Genomic DNA, 21462 nt, shown 5'->3' with positions numbered 1-21462 from the left:
TCTGTGGCACTAACCTGTTATGGCAGTGCGGCACACTAAATGTGTATATGAGAAATGCAGTGTAGAGTTGAGTAGAAAGTAGGACTCGATGATTCTTCTGGCTCTTTCGCTGACCTCATAAAAGAGTCGTGCACTTCTGAGAGGTACTCTGCCCTCGTATCCATACTAAAAGATAAAAGCATACAGCTGTTGTATTGTTGTAGTTATATGACATGTTTTATACCCTTTATATGGGTGAATGTACCTGTAGAGTTTTGAGTACTGTGGCTCCCTCAAACTTTTCATTTGGAGTGTGTGGTGACATCCGTCCTCGGTAACCATCTCCAGCCATTGTGACAGACTGAAGAAAAATTAACAAATTATTATCAACATAAACTTAATAAAACAATAACAATTTCATAATTATGTCATCATGTTTTGAATATATTACATGTGCCAAGTGTCTAAGCTCTGAACACTGTTCCTCAGATATGACACTGTCCAAAAGCACTCTCTGAGATCCATTCAAAGCAGCAGAGTTCTTCACCAGACGCACACTGTCGTACACTAGAGGGCCCCCTGGAGACACGAGAGACTGTCAGAGCCATGTACTGTGTGTCTCACCACAGAGTCTGCAGATGGGACCTGACCTTCTTGCTTTTGTAAAACAGCTGAAGAGATGTTCTTTTTGTTTGAAATAGGAACATATTCCAATCCACCATCAGTACCAGAGGGAATTCTGGAACAAAAAAAAAAAACACAAAATAGAACTGATGATCAAGTAATTACTCAGTGTTGTTATAATACTAAAATTTCCAATTTGATTTCAATACTAAAGATAAGGATTGATGCTACTAGTTTTGATGCCACAAGTAAAAAAAAATAAAAATAAATAAATAATAAATAAATAAAAAAACTTTCTTTTTCCTTTTTTAAGTTTAAGTATCAGTTAGTATCTGGATATCAATTATTTTCTTTCTTTTACTGACTGCACAATATCTTAATAACAATTCTAAGAAACACATCTATGTTTTAATTTTAATGTTTATGCCATTTACCTGTTTGAGTCATCTCTTCCACCTGTGCCACTCCAGTAATTCTACAAATGTAAAATGCATGGCAAGTATTTAATAAATTATGTCACAATATGCACACAGAATAAAAAAAATAAAAAATGCATGTTAATTTAAAACAGTAGCTAGTGTTTAAGAATGCTATGTCATGTCCAGTTGGTGTCACTGTTGGCTCAAAGACTAGCCTTGCCTTTATGAAACACCTGTTACTCTGCCTGCGGTCAGTGACAGTGCAGGCACACCCTGAAGGAGATCTGCTGTCTCATAGACATGCCCTGCAGCTATGTAACAAGTGCCTGATAATGCTGTTTTTCTGACTGAATATAACCTTGTAAGGTAGAAGTATGTTTGTCTTGGCTGTTTCAAATGAACTTGCTAAAGGCGATATTGATTCTCTTACTCACCCCTTCTATAAACTCGGCTCCCATGATTTCACTGCCCATAAGAAGTAGCTCTAGTTCCTGTTTGTGTCTCCTGAGGTACCAAGCAGCTTCCTGTAAATTGCCAATGACAATGACAATAACATTAACAGCAGTATATTAAAATTAGACAAATTATTTGGATGTCATAATATATTATATTAACAAAGAGCAAAAACATTAATGATAATAATACATTCTAAGTAATTAGCAAAAATAGCAAGAGATTATATAAATGTATGTACAGTATAGTTGTTGTACAGCTGGAAATGTACTATGTAATTTTTCTGCTGTTTACTATAAAAAGGAAATTTCCCTAATCTAGTGGCATTTTGAGGTTTTCAAGCCATGCATAAAATGTGCAGATATTTATGTAGGCATTGTAAAGTGTGGGTTGTGAAATGCAGGATTCTTTGGCAGACTGGTACTGGCACAGAAATCAGCCAGGGTAAGTCAACTCCCTTATACACTGATGAGCAATTAAATGTTCTGGTGCAGATTCAGAGCTCCTAAAATACATAAATGGCATTAAAATAGTTTGTGGTCAAAAAAATGTAGGCTATAAGAGAAAGAAAACAAAATCTTATAAGTGGCCTTTCTCTCACATGTTCACACGGTGCTATGGAGAGCTCCTGTACTATAATGAGAACCAGATTTGTGTAAAAAGGTGGGATTTAGACAAAGCACTTTCTTTATACATAAACCTCAAAGAAACAAATTCAACCAAGCAGTAAAAGAGATGAGATCCTAAAAGCTTAACTATTTAGCTTGCCATCAACAGTAGGGGTCGAGGGGAAAAGTAGTTAGCGTGACCGGATGAAAACAACACTTTGCTGTAAACAGGCTGATGGTTCACTTCCAGATGAATGAGTACCAAGGAGTCCAAGGAAAAGGCAAACTTTAGAGAGATCCCATGCCAAACAGTGAGTAGCAACTTCAGCCAATGCATACAGCTAAAAAGCTTTGTACAGAGCAGTGAAAACAGACTGGCAGGTATGCTGTTATGAATGGCAAGATCAACCCTAATCATAAAAGATCCCTGTCCCCTGTAAATGAAATAACTGGGATATTTTGGGTTGTGGAATGAATTTTGGTTAAAATAAATAAAATAAAATGAATACATGTAAAATGCACCTGCCACATTGTTGACTTATTGTCCCAGCTTTCATATATTCAATAATTATTATATTCAATACTTTTTGGAGCTCAATATTTGCCATGTGTCCTTTTTCATTTATTAATGTACTATGATGAGATTTAAGGTTTACGTAGTTGAATAAGTAACTCAAAATAACCGCTTCAGTTGTTGGCAGTGTAATTAACAATACTGTACATTTTGAAAAGAGTATAATGTGATTACGATGGGTGACAGGCCAATGCACATGAAGTGGAATATTGTTGCAAATGTGTTTAAAATGCCCAAATTACACCATTTTCTAATCTATGTTATAATGTTGTTTCCTCATCAAAACATACCTGGAGTCGTTTCGTTCACATGTTTATCACACAAATCCTGCATACCGAGTTGTTCTCACAGAAGAAAACAGAAAACACTCTATTCCACCTTGTGATGTCAGGTAATACAGCAAGTGCTCCACAGTGTTTCTAAACTCCATACACCTTCACTAGAATCATTTAGATGGCTACAACCATGAAATTTCCCATCTCCACTGAATGAATGACAAAACCTGTTACCATTTCATGACATTACATGTTTTTTTGGAGTAATTTTAGTTTTGGAGATGTCGATGGATCAATAATAAAGGGTTACATAAGTGAATGAAACAAAACACAACTCCAGGTATGATTTGATGACGGCTGATGTCATTACAACATGGCTTAAAGCTCACAAGAGTAGATTCTGCATAATATAGGACCGTAAATAAAATATCAAATATCCTAATACCATAATTATGCAAGCCCTTTACAGCTACAGTTTAAACCATAAACTGTTAATTTAGCCATTGTAAAACCAGCTTGCACTAAGCACTTCCATAGTTCCTCATCTTAAACACATAAATGACTCACCTCTCGTGGCTTTCCGTCCTGTTCCAGCACTTCCTGTAGTAATCCACATTTTCAGTCATAAACTCCTCTTCTTCATGAAACAAAAGGTAGGTCAAGGCACACTGCAGGGCCTCCTCCAGCCAGTCCGCTAAAATATGAAATAAAATACAAAAACATGTTAGTAGTTAAACACAGTGTTATACTATGGAAATTTAAGCCATACAACAAAATACACAGTATGTTATATGAGTCAGACAGTGGCATTCAGAATCATAAAGATCTCCTAGACACTTTACTCCATATAAACTGCATTTTTACTGTCTTGTAAAGGCTCAGGGCTGACTTAAGGTTTCCTGAATTGGCAGTAAAAGCAGTCATGTTATCTGCTGTGCTTCCAGGTCAAGAAATGCCTGGAGGTTTGAGTCGAGCACAGAAATTGTGGCTAATATGTTTATGTTTAAAAAAAATTGAGAAGTTGGGAGGATGTGCATATCAAACTGCCTTTGTTTTCCCCTGAATTTCAGACAGCTAAGATGTATTTGCATAATTCTGCTCTTGAAATTGATCTGTCAATAATTAAAAGCATATGTGTGTATCTGACATTTTCCCACATACTATACTATTGATAGTTTCCAGGAATTGAAAAAAATATCCTTGGAAATACTCACTGACCCCTTTTGTTTTGCTTGGGCCTATTAGTCATTAGAATTATCTGATAATCTCGAGATCTTCACAGCACAGTGTCTTTCACAACTGTAGTTTTTGTTGTATTGGCAGCAGCTTTGCCTTGAATTTGCTTCACGAAATTAGTAAAAACAAGATGGGGCATTTGAGTGATAAACTTATAGACCCACAGAGTGGGGCCCACCATCAGGAACCACAAAGGAGAAAAAAAAAAAAGAGTAATTAAAAGCAGACATATTATCTAAAATGAACTGTGACAGTATCCTGCATTTAGACTTGAGTGTTCAGTTTTCACCTTCCCCCTATCCCTGCCCACTCCTCTGTACTTACTTGTGATTAACCCAAAAATTAAGATTAAATGTAACATAGCCATTTTTCAACAATAGAAACGTGTCATTGAAAATCCACTGCTTGTTAGAGTGAAATGTCACTATGAAGAGGCAGGGTCTTTCAGTTCTGCCGTTTTGAAGAGGAAACCATTAGACTTCTTTCAGTTAGATCTGTTTTTTGATCAATATTGCGATTTACTATGCAAAATATGTTATAGTTTAATATTAAATACTAAGTCAATGATGTCTATGACAACTAAAACAGAAGAAGTGCCAAACTATTGGACAACCATTCTAAATAATAGGTGTAATCAGGCCCGTTGACAAAAATTTGGGGGCCTGGGGTAAGAAGCCTCACATGGAGACCTCTCTAATAGTAATTAAGAGGGTCAAATGCTAAGACCATGGGGCCCGGGACAACAGAGCCCTTTGAGCCCCCCGTCGACTCCCCTGGTTATAAGGCATCACTTACTCTGGTAATATGCAAACTGAAGGTAGTCGTAGTGGAGGGGCAGGTAGTTCTCCATTGGTGAGAGGCGTCCAGGTCGAGTGGCCAAGTCTCTCACACACTCATGTTCACAGTGCAACACCTGAGTGAAGTGGTCTGAGGAGAAGAGACACAGGGCAATTAAGAAGATAGAAAATATTAGATGTGTAGATGATAGTAGATGTGTGTAGTGTCTGTAATCTAGAGATAGACAATATATAGATTTATTTTTTTATTTAGACTTCTTTAGCGTACTGGCTCTCAGCCTTAAATCCAGACAATATTTTGTTTTGGTCAATCTGCTGCCTAAAAATATAACATAATTTCAGGAAAAATATCGTCAGAATTTATTGACCATTGACTGCACTGGATTCCAAACAATCAGCATCAGCCAAGAAAAAAAACATATTGTCGATCATTAGCCAAATCTCAAAAACGAAAATCAAACAACAAAAAAACGATATATGTATTCTTTTGATATACAAGAGGCTATTTATCATGCTGCAGCTGGAGTAAAAGAGGGAAAATAGTCATCGATTATAAAGGCAACTTAATTCCTTCACATCATGTCCCTCTATGGTCCGTGGGTGTTACAATAATGTGGAAAACTGGACTCAGAAACCGGCAATGCATGTTTCTCTGAATGCTGCAGTGGAGATGAAACAAGTAAGCTGTTCTCATTTATTATTGGGGCGAGGTCTGGCTCTATGCAGTAAATGTGTGTTTGTTGATGTCCAGTGGGGAGTGATTTTTACAGTGCTCAATATTTTTTCTTTTTCAAACTTGCACAAGAGATGACAACATGCAAGCCTCTGGAGCATACATATAGTGAAGTCACCCCAAACCAGATGTAACTTATCTCGTAAAATATGATGAGGTGCTGCATGAATTTTAACAGTCTCCAATGCATTACAAACAGACAATTTACAATCAAGGCATTTCATGTGGAATAAATTTCATGTAGTTAGGCCTGTCAAGAGAACACATTATGAAGTGTGATTTATCGCTATAGAAAATTTAGACAATAAATTATGATGTTGAAACGTAATGTAAACATGTACAATATTGTTACATAAATATGAGCTGAAATGAATAAATAGTAGAATGAAACACTTGAGAAGCACTTTTCTCCATGGAGATTATCATTAGTTTGTATGGAATGTTTCACAGTATGGTATTAAACCTTTCTATTTTCGTGGAAACCAAACCAGACCAAGTTACAGGTCAAATCTGCTCACCTAGTTTTGTCTAGGTATTTTTTGTGCCATAAAACCACTGAATAAATGTATAGTAGAACTGGTTTTTATCATACTATGGAATATTCTAGGCAGAGCAATGACATATTCATAAAAACAAGCAAGTGACGTTCCCCCAACCAAAAAGTTATATAGTGCATCTTTAAGTTAGTATGGATGAGTAGTAATAAAGGTTTATTCAACCCTCTACAGAAATCTTAAATCTTATTTGTCCCCCACTAGTACAAACAAAAAGTCCCTATGATAAATACTGACCCCCCCCAAAATTATTGTTCCTTCTCTCATTTGTTGAACGATAAGTTGACATAGTAATTATCATGACAGGGCTACATGTATTACATATTTAATCAGAGGGAAAGCTAACATAAGCATACACAAACAATCACCCTCTGCTCCACATTGGTGCTATGTAAAATAAGCCTCTTGATTGTAAGTCAAACAAAGTATGGCCCATCGCCCATTATTTTCTTTATATTGTATACACGAGTAGCCTGCATTTGAGAAAGTATGCTGACTAACAATTACAATGTGGCTACTGCGTCCAGCTGAACAAATGTATTGCAGAAGAGCAGTGGTATTGATTCACTCACATCCATCTACAATAATTGGTGGATTCGGTTTCAAGTACTGAATTTTGTAATTTATAGGAAAATGTGTCCATCATGATAGATTATGGGGCCTTAGTGTGGTGCTTTTCATTTATTTTTCCACTCATTTGGGGTTGGAAGCAGGACTGGTTAACATCTTTAAACATGCATTAAACTCCTAACAGAATAGATTAGTTCTTTAAATTAGGTTACAATATAGCTTAAATTAAACATGTAACTTTTCTGCTTGTCCTATATGGAGATATATTACTTTGTCTGAAATGTTTCACAGTGCACTCTTACAGTGAGTGAACCTTCCTCTCCACACATCTGACCTGTAACTTGGTCTGGTGACATCTCCTGCTTGTTTCCATGGAGACCGTTAAGTTTAATGCCATACAGTGAAACATTTCAAGTCAAGTCAATAACATGGAGACAAAAAGGTGGTAGACCATCCACCAGAAAAGCTACATCATGTTGCTTAATTTATTATTTTTTTTAATTTAAATTCTACTAACATTGAAGCTATATGTGTTGGCAGGTAAGTAAAGTGCTTCTGAGAAATTTCCTACAAGGAATTTAATCATGCTCCCCACATGCTGCACTTAGCGCCTTTATAGTAGGATCGGAAATCTACTCCAGCTGTTATAAACAACCATAATTTACAGTTACACGTAAACACAGCTCTGTTTCTCATTGTTAAAATATGTCACTATTGTTAATTATCACTCTGATGTTGCAACAAATACAGCAGATTATGTAAACCCCTTTGTTGTTTGTGATTTCTAAACAATTACAATTTATAAAAAGGAAGATGAAACCACAGCATTTAATTCTCCCCGAACAGATAGATAGTCTCAAAGCATATGGCCATGTTTACATTTTGTGACATTTTTTAGATTCTGCTGCAGAGATGTTGTGTACCAGACTACTGTTGCTACTCACCTGATACCAGCTCATGTAGGCTGTAGCGATAGCGCAGGTAATCATGGTTCTCAAACTTCTGTGGTCCTTGGCACAAAGCCCGGCACTCCACATCCGCTTTAAAGTACTCCACCAGAGCCTCTTCAAACAGAACAATAGACCCCTCATAGTCTCCTTTGTCGTACAACTTAACAGCATCTGTGAAATAGCGCTAAAGGTAGAAAAACACAGGAAAAACACACTTAAAAGGGATTTGGGTAGGGTTGCACAATATATCACAATTCGAAATCGAAATCGTAAAGATTATATTTATTAATGTCAGGTCTTTTTATGACAAAACTTTTAACTCTAGTTTTTAGACCTTCACAAACATGTTCTGAAGTTGGTTTAGCAGTTCATGTTTCAGTTTTCTCTCAAATGTTAAAATGTGCATTGTGTAACTTTTCTGGTGGAGGGTTCACCGCCTGCTTTTCTCCATGAAGATTGCTTATTACTGCATTATTGCTTTATCCAAACTAGGCCAAATTACTGGTCAGATCTGTGGAGAGGCAACCCCGCTCACAGTCAGCCTGTTTTACAAGGCATGTTTGGGCAATAAAACCACATGTAATACATTTAGGTAAATGTAAGGTTTAATGTCATATTGTGGAACCTTCAAAGCAGAGCAATGGCATATACATAGAAACAAGAAGATGATGAACTCCCAACCAAAAAGTTACACAGTGTAATTTAATGCTCCCGATCAAGTTTGAAATATGTACTCTGAACAGATCTTACTTTTTAAACATAAACTGTAAAATGCAAATGCAGAAAAATTGCAATTTGTAGGCTTAGATTCAGGTATTCCATGTTGTTGTTTTATATAACAGACAGGCCTCTTGAGTGATTAACACAACACATGTAAAACTGTAGCTACTCATTAAATCATTTATGGCCCCCTGATGCTCTGAAGAGCACAGCAGCAATCATTATCTGTTTGGAATAAACTGGAGAAGGTGGAAAGGTTAAGTCTTAACAGCTGTTACAGAGAAAACCACTATGCTTGTAACAGGGTTAGGGTTATCAGGGTTGTTGATGTAGAATGAGGACACATATATTAAATGTTCTGATAAAATGCTTGCTTGGGTTTCAGTGCTTCAACAAAGATGATATTACAGTTGGAGATTGAATGTAAAAAATCAGCTCTCACTGCCATTGTAAACTCCACCATGTTTGTGTACTAGTGTGTGAAACGTATAGAAATGCATAACCCGACAAGCTGCTGGGTCACTACTGGTAAAAATCATGCGAAAATGTCTGAATACTTTTGAATGAACAATACTGGGTTCAGTATTTAGCATCTTAAATCTCTATTTCTTCAATATTATCAACTGTAAATTCTCTGAGGTATGACAACAACTGCTTTAGTCAAGTAGTAGTTATCTTGATTTGAGAACATTTTGCTCAATCTTAAAATAAGGTTTGCCAATAGAACATTATTATATAGATTTTTCTTACTTCTTTCTTACTTACTCTCCTCATTTCAAAAAAAAAAATAAAATAAAAAAGGCAAGGCAAGGCAAGTTTATTTGTATAGCACAATTCGTACACAAAGTAATTCAAAATGCTTTACAGCAGGCATGTCCAAACTATGGCCCGGGGGCCAAATGTGGCCCTCAGACACATTTTTCTTGGCCCTCAGGCTTCCAGGTGAAATGGCCCAAATTACCTTGCATCAAATAAAAATATATTTTTTTACTGCAAGTTTTCTGAAAATCTACCTTGATAAAGCTAATATTTAATATTTAGTGTGTGGTTTTAAGGATCTAAGCATGAATAAAGACTGATGGTTCATTCTAATGCACATATTTCAATTATTCCCTGTACTGAGCGCCAGTCTACGGCCCTCAATTGGCCCTCTGCTTCATCTGTGTTTAGATATGTGGCCCTTGATGAAAAAGTTTGGACACCCCTGCTTTACAGAATAAGAAATACATTAAAATCATAATAAAAACAAATCAAAACATAAATAATCATGAAGATTAAAATTAAAAAAGATAGCTGCTGCATTTTCCCAACTATCTTTAAACAGACCCAAATGTCTTTCCAGTCATAAACAGCAAGAGCCTTTATCACAAGGGTGATTATCATACAATGACTATTGACTCCATCTGTCTCTTCTTAAGTGAAGAGGAAAACCTCCTGAAACACATTATATATATATCGGCTTATAGATATAAAAGAAAACTGGATACGCATGTAGACAAGAGATAAGTGCAGTGCTAGGAAGTAAGTGAATACATGTACCGAGAATACATATTCTGAATACTAATTCTGGATTAACTATATTCTGTTTACAGTTAAGTTTTAATTTGGGTGTATTCAGAATACAGTTACTTTTGTAAAATCAATGGAATACACAGCGGTATTTGATTACATAATTTAGGCTTTAAAACTGCACAGAAACAGTGAGAAAAACATTTTGTGGTGTGTGATTTTTCCATCTCCAGTTAGTCAGAGGAAAATTCATAATGGTGAAACAAACATACATAAAGTTGTTTTTAAGCCTATGATGTTTTTACACTATAATTTATATGCAGCGCATTTGCAGCGCATATAAATTATGCATGTAAGTATTCTAAGTATTCAGAATACAGTACTACTACATTTTAAGATAGGGATTCAGTATTCTGAAATTTTCTGCTACACTGGATAAGTGTAGCAGTGTGTCTGTTTAATGTTTTGTACCTGATGCAAGCGAGCCTCTCTGTCCACAAAATGCTCCGGCCTCACGCCCCGCTGGGCTTTGTACTGCTCGAGGTCCTGTCCCATCTCAACGTGTTCAGGGTTTGCCTGGAAATACGTGTGAGCTGCTGCTGCTGCTTTGTCTGGCATCTTCAACTGGACACAAAAGAGGAGAAGGATTTAATAGATATTAATAAATATTTAAATCCACCAAAAACACTTTCTTATTTTCACTCAGTCAATTGCCAAATTCTAAAAAGTTTATTTCAGCTTCTCCAAAAACATGAGGCTTTGCAGACAATTTAGACACAAGAAAAACTTTGCCAATTCAAAAACCATCATTCCATTGGATTTTCATTAGATTTACTGGTCGCCACATTGGATAAGTTTAAGACTCAAAGTGATACACAGTTCTTGTCATACCAAGAACTGTCACTATTAAAACTTATGAGAGATGAGCCCAGAGCACGAACCACAAGCATTTATCACTATTAAATTAATTTGTTATGAATGCAGAGAGAATATTATAAGAGGATTCTAAGAAAACAGATGCTAAAAAAGAAACTGTGTTTGTGATATAGTGCAGGCCTAGTATGTTTAGACATGACACAGGCCAAAAAGCAGCAGCTGTCACATGTCACAGAGTCCGTGCAAGGTCCTATATTACACAAAATTGACTCTTGAGAGCTGGAAGCCATGTTATAATGTTATTACCTCCTCAAAAACATACATGGAGTTGTTTTGTTTCATTCCCACATGTTTGAGTAATGTTTTATTATTAATATGTCCACATCTCCAAAGCTCAAAATGCTCTGTTCCACCTTGTGATGTCATGTAGTGTTATTGTTTACCTTTAGTTCAGTAGAGATTAGCAATTCCAGGGCTGAAATGGTCCTAATTATTCTAATGAAGTTGTACAAAGTTTCCTGTATTATCACATGACATCACAAGGTGGAGTGTTTTCTGTTTGACAGAAGAACACAGCCAAAATATGAAGGGCTTGTGTGTTAAACATGTGTGAATGAAGCAAAACACAACTCCAAAAACAACATTATAACATAGAAAAACATCAGAGAACAGAGTAATATAGGTTCTTTAAACAAATGATCTTCAGTAGGTGTATAACTTAGCATATAAAGCCTGTCATGACATTCCATATGTTTTGTTGTTGTGTAACATTTTCATTTAGTGCCAATTCAAGTCAGATCAAAGCCAAGATAAGATAATGCTCATAATATCATGAAGAAGACCAGCACCAGTACAAAACCACAGAGAGGAGATTATGATCAGTCTCAGGTCTCGACATGGACAGGTATTCTCATTATGGAGAGCCACAATAGCTTCTACTCAGCACATACCTCTGCAGACTGCTGAGAAATGAGCCTGTGGTCCAGATACACGGTGGTCCTATGTTTCACTGCAGCTCCTTATAAGAAAGTATATTGATGTTGGGATGATGATGATTCTTACATAAAGGAAATCATTATAGCTGGCTTCCAATAGTAATTATCTAAACAAACAGTCTAGACTTAAAAATAGTCACATTTCTTAATCCAAAGTGTAAATTTTGCTCTGAACCACATGCTTTTACTGACAGAGAATTGGCTGTAGATGTCGGGATTAAAAAGACTCAAGAACTAGAATAAATAATGTATCAACTGCACAGACCTACAAAACACAACAGAAGAAATTTCAGTGGTAATAGTTTACTACAATCTTTGCAACATAGCAGTTTTGTTTAGAGGAAAAGGGCCACTTTGATGTGGAAAACATATAGCTTATAAATGTAAACACTAAAAAGGCCCTATACTATACTGCAGTGGAAAAATATGTTGTGGCTACACATGGACTCAAATCAACATTCATGGGTAATGGCTCTAAGTGAGAGAACTATGATACAAACAAACCAGACGATATACACAGAAAAGGATTTGACTCTGCAGTGATTAATAATACACATAATAACAAGGCGTGTGGACTCATTGAACCTCATACATCTTTATTTCAAATGGTAAAACTAGCCTAAATGTTGTGTGAATTGTGTGTGTTTCTTTATAGCTTTTGGCTGGAGTTATGGAGTTAGAATCTTTAGCCCTAACATCAGCTTTGGCTTTGGAGCAAGAACAAAACTTACACTTCAGTTTTTGAGTTTGCACAGAGCCACATTTAATTATTTTCAAGTCAGACCCTGTATTTTATCTATCAACTAACCAATAAGCACAGATGAAACACAACTCATTAGTGGAGGAAACCATGCAAACAAAATGTGATTTGAAGACCACCCCCTCTCTTACCTTACGACCCACAGTGGCTCTTTATCCTTTGGAAAAGACCTGATTTATCCCAGTTGTCATTTGGAGGAAGGGGGGAATTCCTGCTTTTAACAGTGACAGCTGTGGTCAACAAAGGCCAAAACTATTGTCCAGAGACCAGACGCCCACTGCACAGAAGACCATTGATCGTAATCCACATTTTTCAGTTAGGTCTGAATAGTTATATCAGAACCTTTGCCATATGTGCTACTGTATATAATGTCACAGTACTAAAATTTAAATTTTCATTACTAAGGAATACCACAATGGCATTTTAAAAGTACAAACATTTTGTAATAGCATTTGTAATTGAATCAATGCAAAATAGTAGCACTTATCAATATCATGTGGTCCTATACTATTCTGATATGTAGGCTAGTATTTATTTTGTATTTATTCATTTATATATCGGTATACTTTTTTTTAATTGATACCTGTTCAAATTAATTTATATTAGTATTGAACTGAAGCATTTGTTATCTTTTCAAGCTACGTTTTTTTTTTGTTTTTTTTTCTTTGACAATGCCTGTGCATAAATGTCTGTCTTACGCTGGGTATGGTAAAAATCAGCGTCCGTTTTACTATGTTATGTTTTACTGGTGAAGGGAAGAGTGAGGTCATAGGTAAAACAGCAGTGCATTTCCAAACATGTCTCAGAGCGGGTGATAATAGATTTACAATGGCCCATAACAACGGCTGCACAGACAAGGGCAGGAGAACACAAAGGATTGTTGGGAGTAAAGGTAATGGATCCCACTGCCAAAACACAGGGGCTTCCAGAGCAGCAGCTGGAGAAGCCTTTGGATGAGGTGAAATTGAGTCATGCACATTTTATTACAGATGTGCTGTTACTCCAATAAAAGAAAATCTATTAAGCAAGAAACATTATTATTGATACATTGCAGTGGCATCTACATGTATGTCTATATAGTGGAATGTTCAGCAGTTTCCACGGAGACACAACGTACACATTAGTAAACACAGTCAAAATGTTTTTAGATGGATGGATTTAACTAAACAATACATTTTTAGGAGCCTGGGAACAATACAAAAGCTCATAGTTCTGTCTAAGAGTTTGATTTTCAATAAAAAAGGTGAGAGTGACTAACAGAAAAACTGTTGGTTAATGCTAGCCTAACTTGTGACTGTAATTCAGTGTCTGAGAGACTAGTTGAACAGCACAAATGATCTCCCCTGTTCTTTCCAACTAAGTCAGTTCTTCATGGTCAGGTTGTGTTAAACTAAAACTCATATCAAGCTCTAACTTGAGTAACAGAGCTTCAGACAGAGAACTGCCTTCAGTTAGCTTCACACCCCCATGAAATGATGACATCAGAGGCAAAGCATCAATAGTAAAGCGACTGTCCTGTGCATATATCAAATTAAAGCTGCATTATAAAACTTCCTTTAATGAGTTCAATTTGTTCTTCCCCATAAAGTGTATTGTAAAAACAGTACTTAGTGACAAAATCTGAAATATTTTATCATTGGCAAACAAGTAAGAAAGAGCAATGAGTGCCACTTAGGCCAGTCACAATAATAAAGCAAATACCGCCACACAACAAAAATATGCACAAGGTAAATATTGAGCCCCGAAATATATTATTCCAGCTATCACATATTGGATGATAAGTCGATATAGTAAATATTGTGACAGGCCTAGTGCTAAATGATGCTTTAGGATGAGAGATGATTGGCTGTCCATCTACCCTGATTCACTTGCAAGCTCTGCATATGCCTAAAAACATTACTGCATGTGAATCCTAGTGATGTGCCAAAAAGTTTCTTAGAGCAACTGGAACTATACTGCTTCCTTTCAAATGGTTTGATTAATAGCATAATTTAATAACGTAAGATGTGTGTTTTGTTTCTAATCTGAGCCAACAAAACATTTTGTACTCCCTAGCCGAGTTCTAAATGATAATCTTATTACTTTATTACTTAAGTAAATAGAGCAAGTTGGATTCTGCTTTCTGCTTTCTCACACCACAACATAAAATACACAAACGCCACTAATGACATGTTGCTTTTGAACCCTTTGAGAGGTGTACAGTGCAGCCCCACCTGAGTCAGACTTTCCCCTCACACGTATTTCAAAGCAGCACCTGTGGAGGCTGATGACTGGTGCTTATGTGGGCCCCGGGTTTGCCCCTCTCACTACAGATGCCCGCCTCAGAGGCCCGCCCTGCCACTCCTGCCCATGCCCCCTTGATGTGGGACGGAGAACTGCCAAGGCAAACCTACATTAGCATTAAGGTCTCCTCTGGGCCTGCTGTAGATTTTACAACCAAACCATGATTCACAGTAATGAGTTAGTGACAAACAGCACATAGCATATCGCTTTTACAAATAGTTGACAACCACGTTATTTGAAAAAGGACTTGCTTGAATCGCAAAGATAACTTTAAAAAAAGTATTAGTAAATGTAGTATTCAATTATATGAGTATGTCCTTCCATTGCATAAACATACTTGTATATTTTAGTACTGGATCAGTTGTGGAATCAAATCAAATCAAAAGTATTGAATGCATCTGTGGAAAAGATTGCTCCTTTGTACTAATTGTAGGTTTACACAATTTCCTTATTTGCTTTTAATGGCCTGAAGGTAAGAGCATTTCATTCTGTAGAATTGGCTCGGAGAAAAAGTCAAATTTAAAATGCGGTCTGACATGTAACTGAGCCCTGAACTGGCTGCACCTGGTTCCTCCACAGTGAGAGAAGTACTGGAGAGATGAATATTCGTCCAAACAAAACAGACATCATCTGAGCAGTTCAATATGAAGTTTACTGTTGCTGAATCAATATTTATGCCATGCGGTGGACACTGGAAGCTCATCTATTCTTGGAATTTACTCAGAGTAAACAATATGATAAATGCAGTTGCTCTAGAACTGTGCTTGTGTTTGCACAAAGCAAACACATTAGATTACTAAGCCTTTTACACACTTTTTAGGCAAACTTTATTTAACATTGTAGTACTGGCATTTTGGTATATAATTTTCTTTTTTCATAAGTACCATGACCACATGGTAAAATTAATTAAAGAAACTATATGTTCAAATTTGTGTTTAACACATCAACACTGATTTATTTAAACAGGAAACTATAAGAAGTTTCGCATTTATCTTAAAATTTAGGTAAAATTTGTCATTGTGTCCTTAGGCAAGACACCTCACCCTGTTGGTGGTGGTCAGAGAGGCTGATGGTGCAGATTGGTTGCTTCTCTCAGTCTACTCTAGGACAGCTAAGATTCAATTATTTTAGCTGAGTCTGAAGTTGAAGCATACAGAAAGCACTCAATTAAAACAAAGATTGAACATTTCTGGTTAGGGTCTTTCACGCTTCACATATACCAAACATGCACACACATCTAAAGAGCCTATCAAATATATGGGTTTTATGATGTACATTTTACACACTCACAGGCTGTACAAATTAGCCTTTTCCATCTTATAGCTTTAACTCACTTAGCTGGTTTGATGGGCTGTTTCATCACATGCTTACTGTACACACACACCCCATGAAGTCCTGTACTGTAGTCTGGGGTGTGAATAAGTCAATTGATGATCACCGCTGACCGCCCTAACTGGACCGGACAAGGGTTTGTTTTTGCTTTGCTGCTAAAATCAAATAACCCTAACTCTTTTGACTGGTGCCATGTTGATTCAGGAAGCACGCACAGGTTAGGGAGCACATGACATCCCAAAGCACATGCTGTGGAAAAAGGCTGGGATGGTGATGTCATAGGGGTGCACCTTGATAAATTTTCAGGTTTATGGCTCACAGTGGCGTCTTTCTGCCTATCCTGGCTCCACCCTGTGATCCAAACTGCTCTTCCTATAAGGTCATGTCAAAGGAATGCCTGAAAAAACCTAACCATGGTCGATGTTAAATAGCCCTCTTTCATTAGTGGGTGAAGACACTGGAGCCACCACGAGCTAAAAACGCTGCACTCTGGTACGTCTTTGACTGAAGCACCATCCATCATGTATTAGTCCCTGGCAGAGTGTGTATAGAGAGAGAAAACAGTGGGTGAATATGTAAAGAGCACAAACAGAGGAGGTCTGTGAGGGGCTGGGGCATACTCACATCTGGTTATGATTAGAGTGACCTGAAGTTACCACCACATGCAGTGCGGCCGTAACCTCTTCACTCATATTGATCAATCGCATTTTTTGACTTAATTGTATTTTTGATTTGACACTGACAATTACGAGATATTAAATCTCAACTCAATTAAAATGTAATTAATTGTGCAACCATAGACTGACATATTCTTTAAAGGCCCTACATTACGCAAAATTGAATCTTGTCAGCCATCTTAGAAGGTTGTTACCTCATTAAAAACATACCTGTGTGTTTTGTTTCATTCACATATGTTTGAGTAATCCTGCATTATTAGTCTGTCTATGTTTCCAATGCTCAAAATGCTCTGTTCCACTTTGCGATGTCATGAAGTGGTAGTTTTCAAGTTAACTTTCAGCTATAGCAATAGCTACCTTTTAGCTTTTGTTCAGTAAAGACTGGTAATTCCAGGGCTAAAATGATCCAAATCATTCTAGTGAATGGAGCACTTCATATATTACCACGGCATCAGAGTCTTTACAGTCAGAAAAGTCTGTGTGAATGAAACAAATCAAAACTCTAGGTATGTTTTTGATGAGGAAACAACATTATGACAAGTCAGAAAATGGTGGAAAATACGCTACCTGAGAAGTACTGAGTGTCTGCAGGATCAATAAAGTATCCATCTGTCTATCTGCTTGATGAACATCTATGAAGACGCTGCTTTGCCTATGTTCCATATTGACAGTAAACACATCTGTTTTTCCTTTATTCTGTTCCATTTTTTTTATTATTCCTGAAATACCTTGGAAAAACAAACTTCTACTGAGAGTGGGCTCTCCATAGATTTGACCCGTAACTTGCTCTGGTGAAGTTACACTCGCATGTACATGAAATGCGTTTAATGCTGTGAGCATTAAAGGCAAAGCAATAACATCCCCATGGAGACAAGCCGACATGTACCCTCTACCAGAAAAGTTACACAGTGTACCTTTAAGCTCTATAGTCAGTGTGAAAGGGAACATTTATGCTGCTTCAAAAACATAGCTTGTGCCATATGCCATTCGACAGCCGTGGAAATTTCTCAACCTCTCTCCCCTTTACAATAACAGACCAGTTAATCTTTGTAGGAGCCTCCATAAGTGTTTTACCTCCAGGTCACATGACACCCCTCCAGCTACTGTATCCTCACTCAACCATCACACCAGCCCCATGTCTGATGACGCTTCCTGCACAAGTTCAGCTCACACAAGGGCGCTTTGTGAGAGAAACCTCCAAATACAAAGTGTAAGTTTTAACTAGAGCCGACCAAGTGGAAAATGGCTTCTAATATCTTCCTTTTCTGTGTGGTTTACCTCTGTGACTCCTGTACCAGCCACTTGTCTCATGTTCTCCCCAGCTCTATAAACAGCAACACCTTTCTCTCCTAAAACAGACCTGGTTAGCCAATGTCTTATTTTGGCTACTGTCAGACAGCACTGGGCTCTATTAGCATGAAGGTGCCATTTTTCGACATGGAAAAGCAAGCAGTAGTTCCAAAAATGTTTAAAGTAAATGCTAATTAAAGCCATGTTATTTTGAACATGTTAATGTTATGGTGACACAGACAATGCAATAACATCTCCACGAAGAAAAGTGGACCCTCCACCAGAAAAGTCACACAATGTAAAGCTGTATTTCAAATTTAGGAAGATGACTAAACCGAATGTAATAAATGCTTTTCAGACCCTCTTAGGAGATTGTGGGGCGTCTGGTGTATTTATAAATGGAAACCCAACATGAGTCCAATAATGAAATGTTATTGAGTCTTGTCTTGGCACTCATAAAGCTCAGGAGATGAGGGGATTTCCTATCAAGAGAGAATGTAAGAACTGGCAGAGGCAGAGGTCAGAGGTCACACCCACCCACTCCATGTTTCCACCAAAGCTGCGGTCCCATAAGGTAAGCATGATGTGGAGTTTGAGTGCTAAACCCAATGTGGACAACACTGAGCTGCCATACACGAAACAGGAACACAGAGACCCAGGAGAGAGAGGGCTGGTGGGCTGAGTGGAGGTGACTCAGACAATGACAGCATTCATCCAGTCACTCACGTCTCACCATGGCCAGCCCCCACAGCCCCCAGAGAAATAAAGCATTTATTTTTACATGCTCAGACCAATTTGATGTTGTAGCAAAGATCAAGACACATGTGTTTTCCAGCCAAAGCTCATTGGCAACATTTCAACAGTATATATGGGTAGGCCTGTCACAGTAATTAATATATCGACTTATCGTTCAATATATGATAAATGGAACAATGTTTTTTTAGGTCAGTGTTTATCATGTACATTTCTTTGCATTACTGGGAAATTTATGGTTATTATTATTATATATTTTTTTTTGATATATGATATGATTTGAGTCATAGAAACTGAATGAATAACTTCTGTGACTTCTATGACAGATGCAAACTAAATGGTAAAGTTTCATTCTCCTTTATTTATTGCAGCTCATGATTTTTTAACCATATTATCGTACCGGTATAGTACACTTGCAGAATAGTTTTTGTGTCTTAAATCTCCTCTTGAGCTATTGTGTCAGTGGCAAAAATTTGTTTGAATATTATTGTTTATCATCTACATTTACTTATTAATATACTGCATTTTAAAGACAAATGCATAAAGCTTGTTTGGATTGACAGCAATGACAAGTGAGTTAATTAAAAACATGAACTATATTACTGTAAGTGGGGTCGCCTTTCTTTGGATACCTTTGGATTACCTGCTTGTCTCCATGGAGAAGCCAAACTGTGGAACATAGCAGTAACATGCAGACAAACGAGTAACATCTCCACAGAGACAAAAAGGTGGCGGATCCTACACAAGCAAGGTTACACAGTGCACCTTTAATAAGTGGAAAGCTCACTCAGCCTCTGTCACTGCAACATCATCTAAAGCACTTTTAACTTTTTGTGTGAAAAGTTAAATTCCTTTCTCCCCTGAGGGATGAGTTTCTTGTTCACACTTCAAACACTCTTTGTAACTATTCTGCCCTTTTCTGGAGGCTAAATCAAAACAATGACAGAGCAGCAGCATGCCTCATCATAGTAACTGCACCGTCCATCACAGTGTCACAAGCTGAGCCTTGAGTATTCCTCCAACAATAGTATGAGCGGGGTCAAGGAGTGTCCACAATCTAAAGTGAAAGCAGAGAAGCCCCAGCAAGGTGATTTACAGATTACTAAACAGAGCAAGAATGTAGACATTTCTTTTTGCTCGTTACTGGTGTTATGTGCGCATGGTATCAATCTAAAATGACAACCAAAGAGCAGAAGTCCTGTGTAATGCTATGATGAGTTTGCAGTATGTTTATTATAGACTGAGTAAAAAAATCCCCTGCAGAGATTTCCACTACTACAGAGAAGTGGGGAGCATGTGGGGGAGCGTATAGGAGACACATGTGGGAAGAAAGAAGGGACTTTAGGTAATAAGTAATTGTCGATTTTGTAAAGGTCTGCAATACTGTCTAAATACAGGAAACCTTTTTTTAAAACTTTTTTTTATAGACAACACAAATCTTCTCGGTTGAACTAAATCATATTAAAGGTAAACTATTTAACTTTCCTGAAGGAGGGTCAGTTTGTTTCCATTGAGATACTGCAACAATAGATATTATGTTATGCAAGATAGTCTAATGAAACATGCAGCCAATCCAGTAACATCTTCAGGCAAGCAGGTAGAATACAACCAACCAAAGAGTTTATATTATCATCCCCTTTGCCATTTAAAGCAGCAAACACACCACCATGTGTGACTATTCAGAGCAGAGGCACCATTCTAACTTTTCATAAGTAAAAGCTGAATGTGCTGATGGACAAACCAAGCTCACACCTGTGGATTAAATGCCCACTGGTTTGGACTGGGAGAGCAGGATTTGACAGCAGCTATAACTCAAGTTTATTGTGTGTGCAAAGTAACACTCACAAAACACTCTGCACATAATGAGATGAAACTGGGCAAGAATAAATCCTCTTTAGGTACTTACTCAGAACATGCTGTGTTACTTAGGCAGCTTCTTCCCCTGGGAACAGTGGGCTGGGGGTCCACATGCTGTTACCCATAAGTCCTCTGAGCATGTGGTGTGTGAGAAAACTTGTGACTAGGTGAAATGAGAGAGCACGTCTGTCAACTGGGGTGGAGTGGCCATTATTTTTCTCCCAAAATGCTATCACCCAAAAGTTCTTTATGGTTCAATGGCTTGCAGTTTATCTTGAGAATAAATTTAAGTGGTGCCACAAAGATGGAAGTTAAGATTCCAAGATAACAGTAAAACCCTGAAATCAAGAAAGAAAAGACTCCTTTGGAGTTTATCACAAGATGGATCTCTGTGTCTACATAGTAAACACTGACTCTTGTGAGTTTTAAGCTATGTTAGAAGGTTGTTACCTCATCAAAAACATACTTGGAGTTGTGTTTTGTTTCACTCACAAATGTTTGAGTAATCCTGCATTATTGGTCTGTTTATATCCCCAAAGCTCAGAATGCTCTGTTCCACCTTGTGATGTCCTGAAGTGGTACTTTTCAAGTTAACAGCTTATTTTTACCTTTAGTTCAGTAGAGTGGCAATTCCAGGG

The 21462-nt window shown here is 37.3% G+C and overlaps 1 protein-coding gene across 1 annotated transcript in view; it reads right to left on the bottom strand.

The window, feature by feature from the left end:
* p3h2 (prolyl 3-hydroxylase 2) overlaps positions 1 to 21462 on the bottom strand; it is a 42984-nt gene that overhangs the window by 1553 nt on the left and 19969 nt on the right. Inside the window, 11 exon segments of the mRNA XM_020924684.2 lie at positions 15 to 165; positions 245 to 340; positions 431 to 558; positions 630 to 718; positions 1038 to 1078; positions 1457 to 1546; positions 3500 to 3528; positions 3531 to 3626; positions 4964 to 5095; positions 7767 to 7956; positions 10473 to 10625. Of these exon segments, the coding sequence (XP_020780343.2) occupies positions 15 to 165; positions 245 to 340; positions 431 to 558; positions 630 to 718; positions 1038 to 1078; positions 1457 to 1546; positions 3500 to 3528; positions 3531 to 3626; positions 4964 to 5095; positions 7767 to 7956; positions 10473 to 10625 (1195 nt within the window).

This window comes from Boleophthalmus pectinirostris, unplaced genomic scaffold (assembly GCF_026225935.1).
Source record: "Boleophthalmus pectinirostris isolate CB_2022bp ecotype Guang Dong unplaced genomic scaffold, ASM2622593v1 HiC_scaffold_7, whole genome shotgun sequence".
Taxonomy (NCBI): domain Eukaryota; kingdom Metazoa; phylum Chordata; class Actinopteri; order Gobiiformes; family Gobiidae; genus Boleophthalmus; species Boleophthalmus pectinirostris.
The sequence above is the reverse complement of the archived record's forward strand: the minus strand, read 5'-3'. Positions and strand labels throughout refer to the sequence as shown.